Source organism: Acipenser ruthenus, chromosome 2 (genome assembly GCF_902713425.1).
Source record: "Acipenser ruthenus chromosome 2, fAciRut3.2 maternal haplotype, whole genome shotgun sequence".
Lineage (NCBI taxonomy): Eukaryota > Metazoa > Chordata > Actinopteri > Acipenseriformes > Acipenseridae > Acipenser > Acipenser ruthenus.
Window position 1 is genome coordinate 59,508,109 of NC_081190.1, and position 15,286 is coordinate 59,523,394.

General features: G+C 36.0%; 1 protein-coding gene across 1 annotated transcript; it reads right to left on the minus strand.

Annotated features, from left to right (window-relative positions):
- Positions 1 to 3,027: 3,027 nt before the first annotated feature.
- Positions 3,028 to 13,614, minus strand: frg1 (FSHD region gene 1). The gene is made up of 9 exons (XM_034013726.3): positions 13,475 to 13,614; positions 10,899 to 10,966; positions 10,576 to 10,698; positions 6,329 to 6,386; positions 5,682 to 5,796; positions 5,050 to 5,154; positions 4,722 to 4,813; positions 3,695 to 3,805; positions 3,028 to 3,537 (listed from the first exon to the last, which is right to left on the minus strand). Exons 1-9 carry the CDS (start codon positions 13,534 to 13,536, stop codon positions 3,501 to 3,503), a joined length of 771 nt encoding a protein of 256 aa, XP_033869617.1. The 5' UTR covers positions 13,537 to 13,614; the 3' UTR covers positions 3,028 to 3,500.
- Between the last annotated feature and the right edge of the window lie 1,672 nt (positions 13,615 to 15,286).

The following is a 15,286-nucleotide window of genomic DNA, read 5'->3' on the forward strand; positions in this document are numbered from 1 at the left end:
AAAATTATTTAAAATAAAATCACATTCAACTAAATTACTTTAAAAGTTGCCAAAAATGTTGCCTTGCCATTAAAGATAGTGTTGTAAGTAAGGTTTTACAATCAATTTCCCTACCCTTAAATGTCTACTGTCGTTACCATTTTCACTGCCCCTTAGCTTTGTTTCGTTTTAATTTCCATGAAAATTCTCTGAAGGTATATCTCAATAGAGCAGCCCTATCCACCATGCTAACGAAACGAGCACTGAAGCTTAATAGAGATAGGTAAATGGATTTCTAAACCTTTTTACTTAACACAAACTACAGTAGCATGAGGCTGATAGTTTGCAAATAAAGCTGTACAGCAGATACATATCTCTGAACTGACTCCTAAATAGCCACCAGTGCTCCAGTAGCCACAGGAGATTATACTATTTGCAATCGTCGTAACCTTTAAAACATTATGAATGCAGCCTCAGGGTTTTTGCTGTACCTTTTTTGAAAAACTGCAGCCTTTCATTCCATCCCCTGGAAGAGCTCATGAGCGTGCCTTTCAAGTTCTTCAAATTGGCTATTACAAAATGCCAGTCCTGCGTGAGTTACAATTATAGAGGGAGTTAGCCTCCATTTTCATGTTTGTGTGACTTTATGAACGGCAGGGCATTTTTGTGCCTACTAACATTTATTTTGTCTCGGTTACAAAATTAAATAAACCCTATGAGAATATGTTTTTCATTGGTACTTTAGAAAAGGTATACCATATGGTCCAAAACCCAATAGAAAGTGTCTTTGTAAAACAGAGTTAAATATGACCTGCTTAGACATAACTTTCACCAAAATTATTCCAGTTTAATTGTTCTTCCTTGGTAATTGCTTTACTGTTAACTAATAACTCCGGGAGACCTCTGGTGGATAAAATACGCAACTGACAGTGTGTGCACTATATTAAAAACGCAACTTCCTGTTGGCAAAAATGCTGGTTTGCTGTGGCTGGAGTTTCTCGTGTTGGAGAGAATGTGCAGAGACTGGAAATTGACTTGTTGTATTTTAGTATCTTGTCAGATTCACTAAATAAATCAGTATAATACAAATCAACTCCTCTGGTGTGCAGCGTGACATTCATGGGTACTGTCTGGGTCTATGAAACCACAATGGTTACACTTGCAGAAAGGCAGTGACCTTCACAGAGAATTGAAATCTCTTCAGGCATTACCTGTGACCATTCAATGCTTCTCAACATAAGCAGTGCTCAAAAATGAGAAATAGCCCTAAAAGCCATTTTTATGTCTTTCTAGGGACGATTCTGCACACCCCAAAACAGCAAAGTGCATTTACACAGTTTATTTGACATGGTTTTCAAACCCATTGGGAAAAGACAGTATTTCTTAAAATTCCTATTTAATAATAGCTGATGATGTGCTGCCCTGTAGACAGCAATTACACAATTTTATCACTTATCACCTATTGCATGTCTTCCTTGGCTTCTAATTTTGTTCACTTAGTGCCGTTACTATTGGGAATTGGTTTGAGTTGTAATGCTTTTGATAGCTTTGTGTCCAATCAGCATAATTGGACTGCATGTTATTTGACTGTGACTGGAGTTATGCGCCCCAAGCTGAAGACGAGGGTGCTAACGACAGTCAAGATCAACTAATACACGGTACAGCCTTCATCAAGAGGGCACTATTGCTATTCGAAAACATCCTCATTTTCTTTAAAAAAAACACTACATTTACCTTCTAATGATTTGTCGGGTACCCTTCCACTAAAAACAGTTTCAGGAAAATAGTCCCAAAAATGTTCATAAAGGATTACACACACACACACACACATATACATATATATATATATATATATATATATATATATATATATATATATATGGTTCAATGCTATAGAACTAATGCTGTCAGGAAACAAAAGGAATGTGAATTTTCAAACTAGGCACTTTGGAGCCATTTGGAATGAACATTCTATTCTGAGGTCATCATCATCATCATTCTGGAATTTTGTTTAAAAGACTACTTGTTTGTTTTTTATCAACTTCTTAAAGCAGTTTTTTTTTTTTTTTTTTTTTTTTTGGATTCAGCCGATGAAGGACTTGAGTCCGAAACGTCCTGATAATTGATTTGTGATCAATTATTCTACCTTAAGTACTTGAAATATCCTTTTCTTTTTTCTTATTGATCATTTTGGTACACAGCAGTTTTCCTTTTTCTCAAACTTCATATATATATATATATATATATATATATATATATATATATATATATATATACACTTTATTAAACAAATCACTTATTCACTTCTTGGGGCTGCTTATAATTTATCTGAACAGTGCCAGATATCTGAATGGAGCAATATTACTAAACTGTCCCGTGTCTGCGCTCCACTGGAGCTGAGGCTGTGATTGGTTGACATGGCAGTTGCAGGTACAGGATTGCTTGCTTTAGTCGATGCAAATTATTGATTGGCTGGTTTTGGTGGATAATAAATTAAATTTGGTTTAGTATTTACTGTCCAATAGATGTGAACTACGCTTAAAATACAGCAAGTCAAACAGAAAAAGCCAGTACTTGCATGGATTTCTTTTAAATTTGATTCACAGTTCTAGGGCATCTACTGTTTATTAATGCCTGCTATAGCTGGAAGCTGATTGGTTGATGATACTGAATCGTTTTCTAATGCTTGTTGGGTCCCTGAACTATTAAATTAAGATGAAGGTGCCCCTATGTCTCTTTATTAGGGAAACTGCTGTTCTTTACTCATTCCAGAGGTATTCCACACTCCATTCACTTGCAGCCACATACACAGCTATTTAGCTATTTGTGAGAGGCATATGTTCTTAGAATATTTCTTAAGTTACAAGTGAAGAGTCAGATGGTCTCTAACATCACTAAATCAGTACATTTATCATCTCAGAAATGGCACAGACCGAATGGCTTTATTGAGAGGAACCTGTGCCACAAGTCAGCTCCATGCCTGAATTTTACCAGTGTTATTGACAACTTGAAGCACTAAATATACAAGCACACATTGGTTGGAAAAAGTACTTTGTAATAATCTTTTATAGTTTAAAATGAATGGAAAACATTGCCATTACTCAATTTCTGCAGTTAAATACATTCATGCATTTCTATGTTGTGTTAATCCTATTAAATGTGTTTTATTTCTTTTCATACGTCATCTTTAACATTGTAATTCACACTAAGTTAACCTGATGAGGTGCTCGTTACATTTAATGCCTGCAGCTTGTCACACAGGAGAGACCATATGACGTGTTAAATCCAGTAGCTGCAGGCTTGCTCCCAGACAATTTTAGTCTATTCCCACTCCTGAAAAAAGCTTAAAGGGGACTTGAAGTAATTGAAAAGCATGGATGTTGAATGCACAATGTAGGATTGCATACAACACATAGTTTTATTCTAAGACTGTACATTATTCTTAAAAAACAAAAAACAAACAAACAAAAAAAAAACTCTGGTTTGGTGGTTGAAACCAAAAAAATAGATTTTTTTGTTTTTCATTTGCAGTAGCGGTCTGCTTTCATCTTGGCTCTCCTATAAAAAAAATAAAATAAAATAAAACAGAATTAAGTTTAGAGTAAAGAAATGCATCCAATTCCAGAAATATTATAAAATGTACTGTTAAAATAGATGCATGGGTGTTTTTTGTAATAAAAAAATACTTTGCATCAGTTTTAATCAATGAACATACCTGTCTAATAATGTCTCATGAAAATGTCCTTCTATCCTTGCCTTCTTTAGTGATGCACTGGCCCCTTCATTTACTCGTAGTTTGCGATCCTGAAAACTCTGAAACTTCTTTCTGTGAAGTCAGTGGAATCAAAATAAAGTCTTTTTAGAGGGGAAATGTGTCAGTCATTGTCTTTTTTTTTTTTTTTTTTTTTTTAAATTTAGTCATCGCCAATTATTTTTACCCTGGTTTTCACCCCAGTTTAGCATGCCCAATTATTATCTGTATCCCCGGCTCACCGCTCGCAACCCCCCCGCCGACTCAGGAAACGGAGGCTGAAACACGCGTCCTCCGAAACGTGCTCCTTCCAAGCCGTCATTTTTCGCACTGCAGATCCACAGCAATGCTACCAGACCTATAGTGCCGGAGGACAACACAGATCTAGCGGCTCCGCTGCAGAGCCACAGGCGCCCTATCGGCCACAGGGGTCGCTGATGCGCGGTGAGCCGTGGATTCCCCTGCCGACCTAAGCCCTCCCTACCCGGGCAGCGCTCAGCCAATTGTGCGCCGCCCCCTAGGAACTCTCGGTCACGGTCAGCTGTGACATAGCCTGGATTCGAACCAGCGATCTCCAGGCTATAGGGCACATCCTGCGAGGAGCGCCTTTACTGGATGCGCCACTCGGGAGCCTCGTGTCATTGTCATTATTATTATTATTATTTATTTCTTAGCAGACGCCCTTATCCAGGGCGACTTACAATTGTTACAAGATATCACATTATTTTTACATACAATTACATTCTTTTTTACACATTATTTTTACATACAATTACCCAGTTGGGTTTTTACTGGAGCAATCTAGGTAAAGTACCTTGCTCAAGGGTACAGCAGCAGTGTCTCCCACCTGGGATTGAACCCACAACCCTCTGGTCAAGAGTCCAGAGCCCTAACCACTACTCCACACTGCTGCTGTCATTACTTGTTTAACTCCCACTTAAGAGTCCTTCCACCAAAATTCAGAATGTACATATAAACAAAATACACATACACATAATTGATTTCACAGTTCTTGACATTCCCCAGATCTTCATCTGGAATTCCTTCTTTTGTCTTTGCTTCCCTTTCAGCACAAGAGCGGATCTAAAATAAAAAGTGTTAGCAAGTTTTATTAAAGAAACAAAACAATAATTTTCTTTCAATCCCAAGGTTTTTATTTTTTTTTATAAATTAGCTCACCAAATATATTTATTTACATAAACATTTATACATTTACAGAGCAGGTAGAATTTCTCAGTGGCTCAGCAACCTAACATAAATTATGATTTTTCAGTTTCAAAACATGATGGAAAAACCACTAAGAGTCTCCAAAAATTTACCTTTATCATTTCCTCATCTCCTGCAGCCTTCTTTTTAGCAACTATATCCCCATCGTCATTATAGGAAACAAAGCAACTATTTGCAGCCATCAAAGCAATTTTACCCTAGAAAAACAAAAAAATACACATATAGCCCCTCTGCAGTTTATTCAATCTGTAATAAAGCATAACAAACTGTACTTTCAATGCAGCTTAAAAAAATAAAAATACCCAGAATTTTAAGAAGTTACCCAAAATCCTTATTGTAAAAAAGTGATTAACCGAACCATGTAAACTTAATAAGCCCATCTAATCCTACTTCAGATCTGGCATCATTGTATCAGGGATCTCCACCAAACATTTTCGGAGTAGACAGAAACCTTTGGAAATTACTCATACTAGGCACATTCCATTTGTTGAACAGTGTTTTAAGCATGTACAGAAACTATAGTACAAAAAGTATACCAATACTTGTGCATTTATGAAATATCTGAGTTATAAAGTAGCACTTAATGATAACAGAATGTCTATACACATTTAAACATATATGGTACAATCCAGTAGTTGAGCCATAATGAGGACATTTAACCCCCAGCATCAGCATCATAACCACAAGCCGAATCCAGAAAAACAAAAAGCCATGACATCCTTACATCCTGAAAAACAGGTTCCCACTGCTCTCTGGATCCAATTGCATCTGAGCGTCCAATAACAAGTCCATCTGAATTTATACCAAGGTACTTGCCATAGCCCGACTTCAGTGCAATTCTAACACAATAATGAGAAAAAAAACCAAACACAAGGAATATATTAGTATTGCTAATGTTCAAACCTACAGAATATAATTCTCAGCATTCTTTTTTAATATAGGAAACACCACTATCAAGATATTTGAAATACTGCTGATAGAAATACAGTATTCTATGCATAAAGAGCCTGCAAGCTGTTGTTCAAGGAGTCCAGCGTGACATTAGGGGTTATAAAAACTTGTCATCAGGAGACACATGGGTACCGTCTCAATCTAGCCTGCTGACCTAGAAAGACCAGAATTGGGTAATTCATAGCAATCAGTCTTTTGTATACAAGTGTTACAGATTAACAATGGGGTTTGTTTTGGAACAAGTTATATTTCTTCCAGTAAAACATGTGCCTCGGATGAGACTGAGCTCTTCTGTTACTACGGAACGTTGTGACTCGAAAGCTGAAACATGGATGCAAGTATATAAATCAGAAATAAACGTGCTATTAATGTCGCCTCTCTTTTAAAAACACAAAAGCCGCCTCTCTTGGAAAAACATACCTGGTATCTGATAGTTTAATGGCAGTGAACTGTTCTGGAGGATCAGGGCCTTCATCATCTAAAGAACGAGAAGTTGTGCTTTGTTTAAACATGCAATGCTGGGTTTTAATGCAGATTAAGCTGAAACAGCAGAAAATTGAACAAGAAAAACATCACATTTGTATAAAACTAGAATTTGAGAAAAAAAATATCATTTATCAGTTGCTTACTTTATTAACTAAATAGACAGATCTAAATATTGATACTCTTTATATTTTATGTTTGTAAGTGTTCGGTGGATACCTCTAATCAGGTTGAGAGTGTATTTCTTGCGCAGTCCTTGCTGTGTCTGCGAGTGAAGTGAGTTGGGTCTGTCATATACAGAGTGCAAGAGAAAGTACACTCAGCTAGATTAGAGGTAGCGGCTGAACACTTATAAACATATTAGAAGTCATTAATCTAGATGAAAACCTGATATTAACTCACTTCATCTGTTTATATAGAACCTTTGTGGTTGAGACGTTTAGAATGCTTTGTCATTTACATTCTGAGTGCAAGATCTACACTTTCAGTGAAATTATGCAACCAATAGGTTCCAATTGGGACATGACCTCTAATAAATATTAAAGTGATAGTAGCTTACACTAATTCCATACATTTTATGCACTTCCATTTGTGATCCATCAAGATCAAGTCTAACAGATTTCCTGAGAAGGCAAGGAAACTGAACAAATGTTGTACCAGATATCATGTTTTAATGATATGCTACAACATGTGTATTTGAGACCTGTAGCTAATGGAAGTGTGAAGAACAGGTAAGACTTATGAAATTATTGTTAGCTACAAGCCTTTTTTTTTAATTTAGTCGTTGCCAATTATTTGTATTATTTTCTCCCAATTTGGAATGGCCAATTATTTTTTAGGCTCAACTCACCGCTACCACCCCTGCGCTGACTCGGGAGGGCGAAAATGAACACACGCTGTCCTCCGAAGCGTGTGCTGTCAGCTGACCGCTTTTTTTCACACTGCGGACTCGCCATGCAGCCACCCAAGAGCTACAGCGTCGGAGGACAACGCAGCTCTCGGGCAACTTACAGGCATGCCCACAGGCGCCCGGCCAGACTACAGGGGTCGCTGGTGCGCGGTGAGCCGAGGAAACCCTGGCTGACCTAACCCTCCCTCCCCCCGGGCAGCGCTCGGCCAATTGAGCACCACCCCCTGGAAGCTCCCGTCCTCGGTCGGCAAAGGAATAGCCTGGACTCGAACTCGCGACGTCCAGACTATAGAGTGCATCCTGCACTCCACGTGGAACACCTTTACTGGATGCGCCACTCGGGAGCCAGCTACAAACCTTTTAAATACAAGAACATACAGTGGAAAATACTGGTACAGATCCGCAGCTGTTTACATCACTGAAGTAGACCCTTACAGGTAAAACGCCAACCATGGTTCAGAGGTACACAACTGAAACCACCGACAAATAAACCTTTTCCTGACTGACAGGTTGCACATTTTGCATATTCCTGGGAAAATAATATGAATTAATAATGAATCACGACGTTATTATTATTCAGGAAATCACATCCACCTTTTGCCTTTCTTCCACAGTACTTATATTATCAGACAGCAGCTTGCTTAATGATTAGCTTCACACAATCACATTTATTTAAGGTTGTTAGTTACGACTTGGAAATATGTGGCCCCATCTTTATTCCTACCATCACAAACCATAAAATATTTCAATCCAGCATAACGTCTGTTACAAAAAAAATAAAGTTGGCTTTGTGTTTCTCTGAATTGCATGTGGTTGCATAGTTCCACAGGGGAGGTGGTTTTAGGTTTTCTTAGCCCTTTAAGAGATAAATCAGAAAATGCTTCAGGTATAAAGTAATATTCATTTAAAGTCTTTTTGAGTTTCCCAATTAGTTCAAAATGAATGACCTTCAGAACCAACCACAATTTACTGTGACATCATTTTTAATTAAGTAACTGACACCTCACTTGATACTTAAAAACCTAAAACCCAGCTTTAACCGACAGCTAGAAAGTGTTTTGCACTTTCACTCTCCTGAAAAAGGTCTCCAAATTGATTCCCTGGATACTTGCCATTACACTCTTCTTAGGTTAACCTTTACAAAATGGTATTGTGTTCAGTATCTAAACCAATTGCACTCTTCAAATTGATAACACCTACAAAAGAAAACAGGCCACTTAATAAATGGAATACAATTTATTAAGTTCATTAGCCTGGCTTTGTAAACTCAATGCTTCAAAGACAAATTAATGGACAGTTTTATTACTCTCAGCTATTGATTCTAACTGACCCCTTAACATATATGCCATTTTAAAAGAAAGTTGTAGAAGACTGTTTTCTGCAATATATATATATATATATATATATATATATATATATATATATATATATATATATATATATATATATATATATCAATTAAATAAAAGAAAAAATACAGCGTATAATTTATTCAAATGTTTAATATATAAATAAGTTAAAAAATTGTTTTATGTAATATTGTAACATTAAAAGAAAAAGAGACCCTTGAAAAAGCAGAAAAGCTTTAGGATGTACAACAGTGTACTTGGTAGACCAGCACAGTCATGTTTCACATTTCTCCACTTGCTGAACAACAAGCAACAAAGCTTCAGTTTAGTTTACTACTACTAAATATTTACACTTTCACTAAACATTTAAACTAACCTAAATGTATTCAGTATATTATTAATTCAGTATGCTATTCATTTGTACTGTTCTGCAGCAGCTTAAAGCAGCAGAGGCTTTTTGGGTACGCACACACCTTTAGATCAATTTATTAGTTTTTAACAAGAAACCATTAAATATGTAATAAAGCTATGACACATTAACAATGTCAACAAACGGTAATAATCCAACATAGGCCTAAACAAACACACACAATGTAAAGCTCACAGAAATATGAACTATTGTTTTTTTTATATATAATATGCCACCAACTAGCAAATGTGAGTTAATTTAAAACAATTAAACAGAGTGCCTTTAACCCTTAAAAGTCCGGTTATATCATGTCACCCCACCCCCTGGAGTACCTTAATGCTATTATAAAATGACTATAATATGATTAGATTTATTTAATTTTTAAATTAACACTGCAAATTTAAAAATAAATTCTAATAACAGGAAATATTACTACTTACAAGAAAATAGTTCCAGCTAAAAGTAAACATTTGTTTAAGTGTTTTCTTTTACTAAATGATCAGTTTATTCATAAATATAATTGATCAATTAAAGTATTTATTAGGTAAATAATGTTTGTATATCAATTATATTAACCTATGACATGCCAATTTACCATTTAATTAAATGGACATACATATTTAACCCTTTGTGGTCCATTTATTCAGCGCGTCAGGTCCAATTTATTTTCACACGCGCAGTTTATTTTAGACACGCTGTTTAAAAGTATTTTTTTTCACAGTAAAACAGGTTTAAAAGGCACTGCATATCAACAGGACACTCAGTACTGCATCTCCAGCCCCGCCCCACCCCTTGTTCGCTGTATTTTTCACATATAAGGAAACAAGCTGGCTGTTACTGCATCAGCACTCAGAGAATATCAGACATTTGCAGAGCTTTTTTCGGATGTTATAGTAATAAAATAATGACTTGGATCGCATTATTGAGGCTTGGTGATAAAACGAGTGATCAGGAGATGATTGATCAGTATGTACGACTATTATTAGTATTATTTATTTCTTAGCATATGTGAAAGCTATAGCGAACGAAAGGGTGGGGCGGGGCTGGAGATGCCTAGTGAGTGCTTTGTTGATATGCAGGGCCTTTTAAACCCGTTTGACTGGAAAAAAAATACTTTTAAACAGCACGTCTAAAATTAACTGCTCGATGAAAATAAATTGGACCTGACGCGCCTGACACGCACTTAATAAATGGACTGCAAAGGGTTAATATTATATTCTGGTTTATTGTAAAGTCTGGTTTTTCTTTCGTGGCGAATACCCCGGAAATGCTGTATCAATTCTAACATAACTCTGACATGGTCGTGTCGCACAGGAGTAAAGACACAGGACACCTGAGTTCCGATGTCCTGTATATATAAAAAAAAAAAATCGGGAGGACCTCTGAGAAAATTATCTGGGATTAAAATGAAATGGACAGTTCATACAGGACTAAATTTCAGCGATGTCGGTAAAAATTCTGAATCCACCTATTTATGTGGTGATTTTCAGTCCTGTGTGAATCAGGCTTTACTGACCTCCATGTGGTGCTCCAAGAGTAAACAGTCCGGTATCTAAGGCATGGACATAGGCATTACTGTTCATCTCTACAGCTACAGTTCCTGTGATGTCGCCAAATTTTTTTATGACCCACCAACCACCTTAAATTAAAACAAAAAAAACATATGGGGTGTGGACATTCAGAATTATGCACCGTCAGACTGAAATACAACATAGGCTTACCATTTTATTGTGATGTTATTAGAAAAATCAAACCAACAATATTGTACAACAACATACATTAAAATACACAAATATATATATATATGAGCTCAAAATGTGACGTATCCGAAATACTCACCAACGATATCCAATTTTTCTGCTTCATTGTCACGCTTTCTCTTCTTATCTTTATGCTTCTTTTTCTTACTACAAGTTTAAATGAAAATGCAAAATATGTACATTTAACATACATTGTTTTAACTCAAGCTGTAAAAAAAAAAAAACACATATGGTTTGGCTTTATATATTTGCAGGACCAACATTTAAAAACTGCATGTAAACCCTAATTGAAGGGTGTGCATGAAAATATGTGTGCTAGGCAAAATATGTATGACACCAGACATTTAAATAGCTCTGCCCACATATGCTTAGAAGCATTAACTAAAGATAAAACCGTTTATTGTACTAAGTTAGACTGAGAAGTTGTTTACAGTTTGAACAACACCGGTACTGTATTTACTGTAGAAACATTGCATGAATCACTAGTACAGGGAATTGGGGGACATGCTGTAGGGAGTGTTGTATCCGAGGCACGTTATAACCGAGAGCCTTATAGTGAGGGAGCACTGTGTGTATATAAGAACATAAGAAAGTTTACAAACGAGAGGAGGCCATTCGGCCCATCTTGCTCGTTTGGTTGTTAGTAGCTTATTGATCCCAGAATCTCATCAAGCAGCTTCTTGAAGTATCCCTGGGTGTCAGCTTCAACAACATTACTGGGGAGTTGGTTCCAGACCCTCACAATTCTGTGTAAAAAAGTGCCTCCTATTTTCTGTTCTGAATGCCCCTTTATCTAATCTCCATTTGTGACCCCTGGTTCTTGTTTCTTTTTTCAGGTCGAAAAAGTCCCCTGGGTCGATATTGTCTATACCTTTTAGAATTTTGAATGCTTGAATCAGATCACCGTGTAGTCTTCTTTGTTCAAGACTGAATAGATTCAATTCTTTTAGCTTGTCTACATACGACATGCCTTTTAAACATGGGATAATTCTGGTCGCTCTTCTTTGCACTCTTTCTAGCGCAGCAATATCCTTTTTGTAACAAGGTGACCAGAAATAATTCTGGTCGCTCTTCTTTGCACTCTTTCTAGCGCAGCAATATCCTTTTTGTAACAAGGTGACCAGAACTGAACAAAATATTCTAGATGAGGTCTTACTAATGCACTGTAAAGTTTTAACATTACTTCCCATGATTTAAATTCAACACTTTTCACAATATATCCGATCATCTTGTTGGCCTTTTTTATAGCTTCCCCACATTGTCTAGATGAAGACATTTCTGAGTCAACATAAACTCCTAGGTCTTTTTCATAGATTCCTTCTTCAATTTCAGTATCTCCCATATGATATTTATCATGCACATTTTTATTGCCTGCGTGCAGTACCTTACACTTTTCTCTATTAAATGTCATTTGCCATGTGTCTGCCCAGTTCTGAATGCTGTCTAGATCATTTTGAATGACCTTTGCTGCTGCAACAGTGTTTGCCACGTCTCTGATTTTTGTGTCGTCTGCAAATTTAACAAGTTTGCTTACTATACCAGAATCTAAATCATTAATGTAGATTAGGAATAGCAGAGGACCTAATACTGGTCCCTGTGGTACAGCACTGGTTACCTCGCTCCACTTTGAAGCTTCTCCTCTAAACAGTACTTTCTGTTTTCTACATGTTAACCACTCCCTAATTCATGTGCATGCATTTCCTTGAATCCCTACTGAGTGCACTGAAGTCATTATCACACCACAGCATCAATTATTACATGATTAGCATGATTCGCACTGGACTGAAAACAACTAAAAACACTGTAATTCTTTAGATAGGCTCAAATTAGTTCTTGTTTGGTAGCACACTACAATAAAGAGCTTAACCCTGAACTCCGTACTAAAGATGGTGATCAGCTAAATTAAAAATGAAATGCGATGTTGTGACCAGAGAATCGTTTGTGCATGATTTGTAAACAATGAACCGCGTGTAAACTACAAATCCCACTGCATCTTCTTTAATGGCCAGAGCAACCGTTGTGCCCTTTGAGTGATATGCATTTCATACGTATCTTGAAATACACCGTTCAAACATCCGTTTTTTGTGTTTTGTTTTTAAAGTGTCGTCATTTGTTTTGTATTTTCGCCCGTCCCCAATTTGGTTATGCACAATCGCATACTTGCCAACATTTGGAAACCGTGTCGACCATATAGGGACTGTTGGCATGTATGCAATCGTAGCGTTTTATTGAAGTGGAGAATCTCAGAACAGATCTTACCAATTTTAATATTACATATGGTTTATTCTGAAGGCTGGTATTGCTGAGGCGAATACCCAGGAAATGCAAATTACATAATACTGATGGCCGATTCGTACGGAAGTGAAAAACACAGAACGCTTGAGTTTTACAAAAGGTTCCAATGTAATGTAAAAAACAAAACAAAAAAAATCATAGGACCTCCGAGAAAATAATCTGGGATTAAAATAAAGGGACGATTCCCACTGGATTAAATTTCACCGATGTAGGTAAAAACACATTAGTAACTACCTTGATTTTTAATCCCGTGCGATATACATGTTGTTATAAGTATGTGTGCTAAATTTCAGAACATGCCTTATAATCACCTTGCTATCATACTTGAGTTAATATTACAACGATTACTTATTGCCTCACCTTTTGTCTTTTGATCCTTTTAGCACAAGTTTACTTGTTTTCACATGCGAATACTCAGACATCGTGCAAAGCTCAAATGACCGTATAACAAAACATTTACGTAAGCGTACAAGATGCAAACGGAAGCCTAGAACGGACAAACAGCGTATCAGTTTTTAGGTATAGAAAGCAAACAGTAATTTAGCATGGGTAAGGCACAAGCAATGCACGTAGTCATAAGGCCAAAAAAAAAAAAAAAAACAACGGTTTGAAAATGTGTGTAGTTTGACATAATGTAATTTGTAATGGTTTGGAAAAAATCAAGGGCTCAAGATTTCAACACTTATCTTGCTGAGAAAATGTTATAAACGTGATATTATTATTATTATTATTATTATTATTATTATTATTATTATTATTATTATTATTAATTTCTTGGCAGACGCCCTTACCCGGGCGACTCAGTCTTAAACAAAAAATACATTTCAAGAATCACAGTACAAGTATTAATACAATTAAGAGCAAGATAAAATACATAGGTTCAAGCTTTAACTCAGTAGTAGTTTAAAGAATGTTTTTCCAGAGTATATTTTGATGAATAAAATACACTGATATTTATGAAACCATAAATAGTACAGAACAGTTTCATGAAATATCAAACTTGATTTTATTAATAAAAACAGACTTTGAAAAAAACATTCTGTAAATAAGCCACATGTTAAAGATGTGTGAACACTGCTCAATGTTATAAAAGCTTAACGCATTTACTACAAATTCAGAAAAAAATCACGAGCTCTGACTATCGTGTGGATTATTGGACCTGAATGGCACTAGTTGAAGCTTTTGTCTGCTGGCTTTGTTATTTGTTTTTGTTTTGAAGTAATTGATTAATTCCTTGTATCTGACTAACTAGTATAGTACTGACACGTATTCAAATATATGTCAGACGCAACAGTGGTGACAAATATCTTACCATAGATTGCACTGTAATGTTTTCAATATTTACAGGGAATCTGTGTTAATCCTTGGCAACCCAGTGTGATTTGGTTAAAACTTTGAAGCATTTGCATACAGTCATGTTTATTAAATGTTGTGATATGTGCACCAAATCAATATTGATATTGTGTAATGAGTTGTGTATTGCTTTTTATTGTGTGTGGCTGTTGATATTAGTGTTGCATTGTAATTGACTGATATTGTATACTTTTATTAACAAGTTAAGTTATTCCATGTTTTTGTTTAATAATAACTAGGGCACATATGTCTGAAGAACATAAGAAACCACATTAATGAGATAAAAAGAAGGTAGAATGTTAGTGAATGACAATGATGCGCATTTTACTTGGGTGAATAGTGATACATTATAGGCTCATGATGAAATAGCATATGTGTGTGTGTGTGAATCTAGCAAATATATAATACGTATAATAAAAAAAACACAATTTGACTTTTGATTTCTGCTTTCCTTATCTAACATCGAGTCCACTGAAGGGTACTATAAACAATAGAATACTGTAGTAAACAGATGTTGCAAACACTGGGGCACTGCAGCTGCAGAGCTTCGAATAAATGGAGACATCCTCGTAAAATTACAATTTTGCTACTGTGTCTAGTGTCTAAGTTCTTAATCATTGAACAAAATCCTCATGTAAGAATTATTGTAATTGGCTAACTCTAGCCACAGTTAAATGAACTACCATACCCAATAATGCTAATTAATTATAAAGTCCTGATTTTGCCAGATAGATGATAATGGCGCAGCCTTTGCATGCCTAAATGGTAACTGCTATATCACATTTGACATGTCACATATAAGCTTATCATATTTCAAGA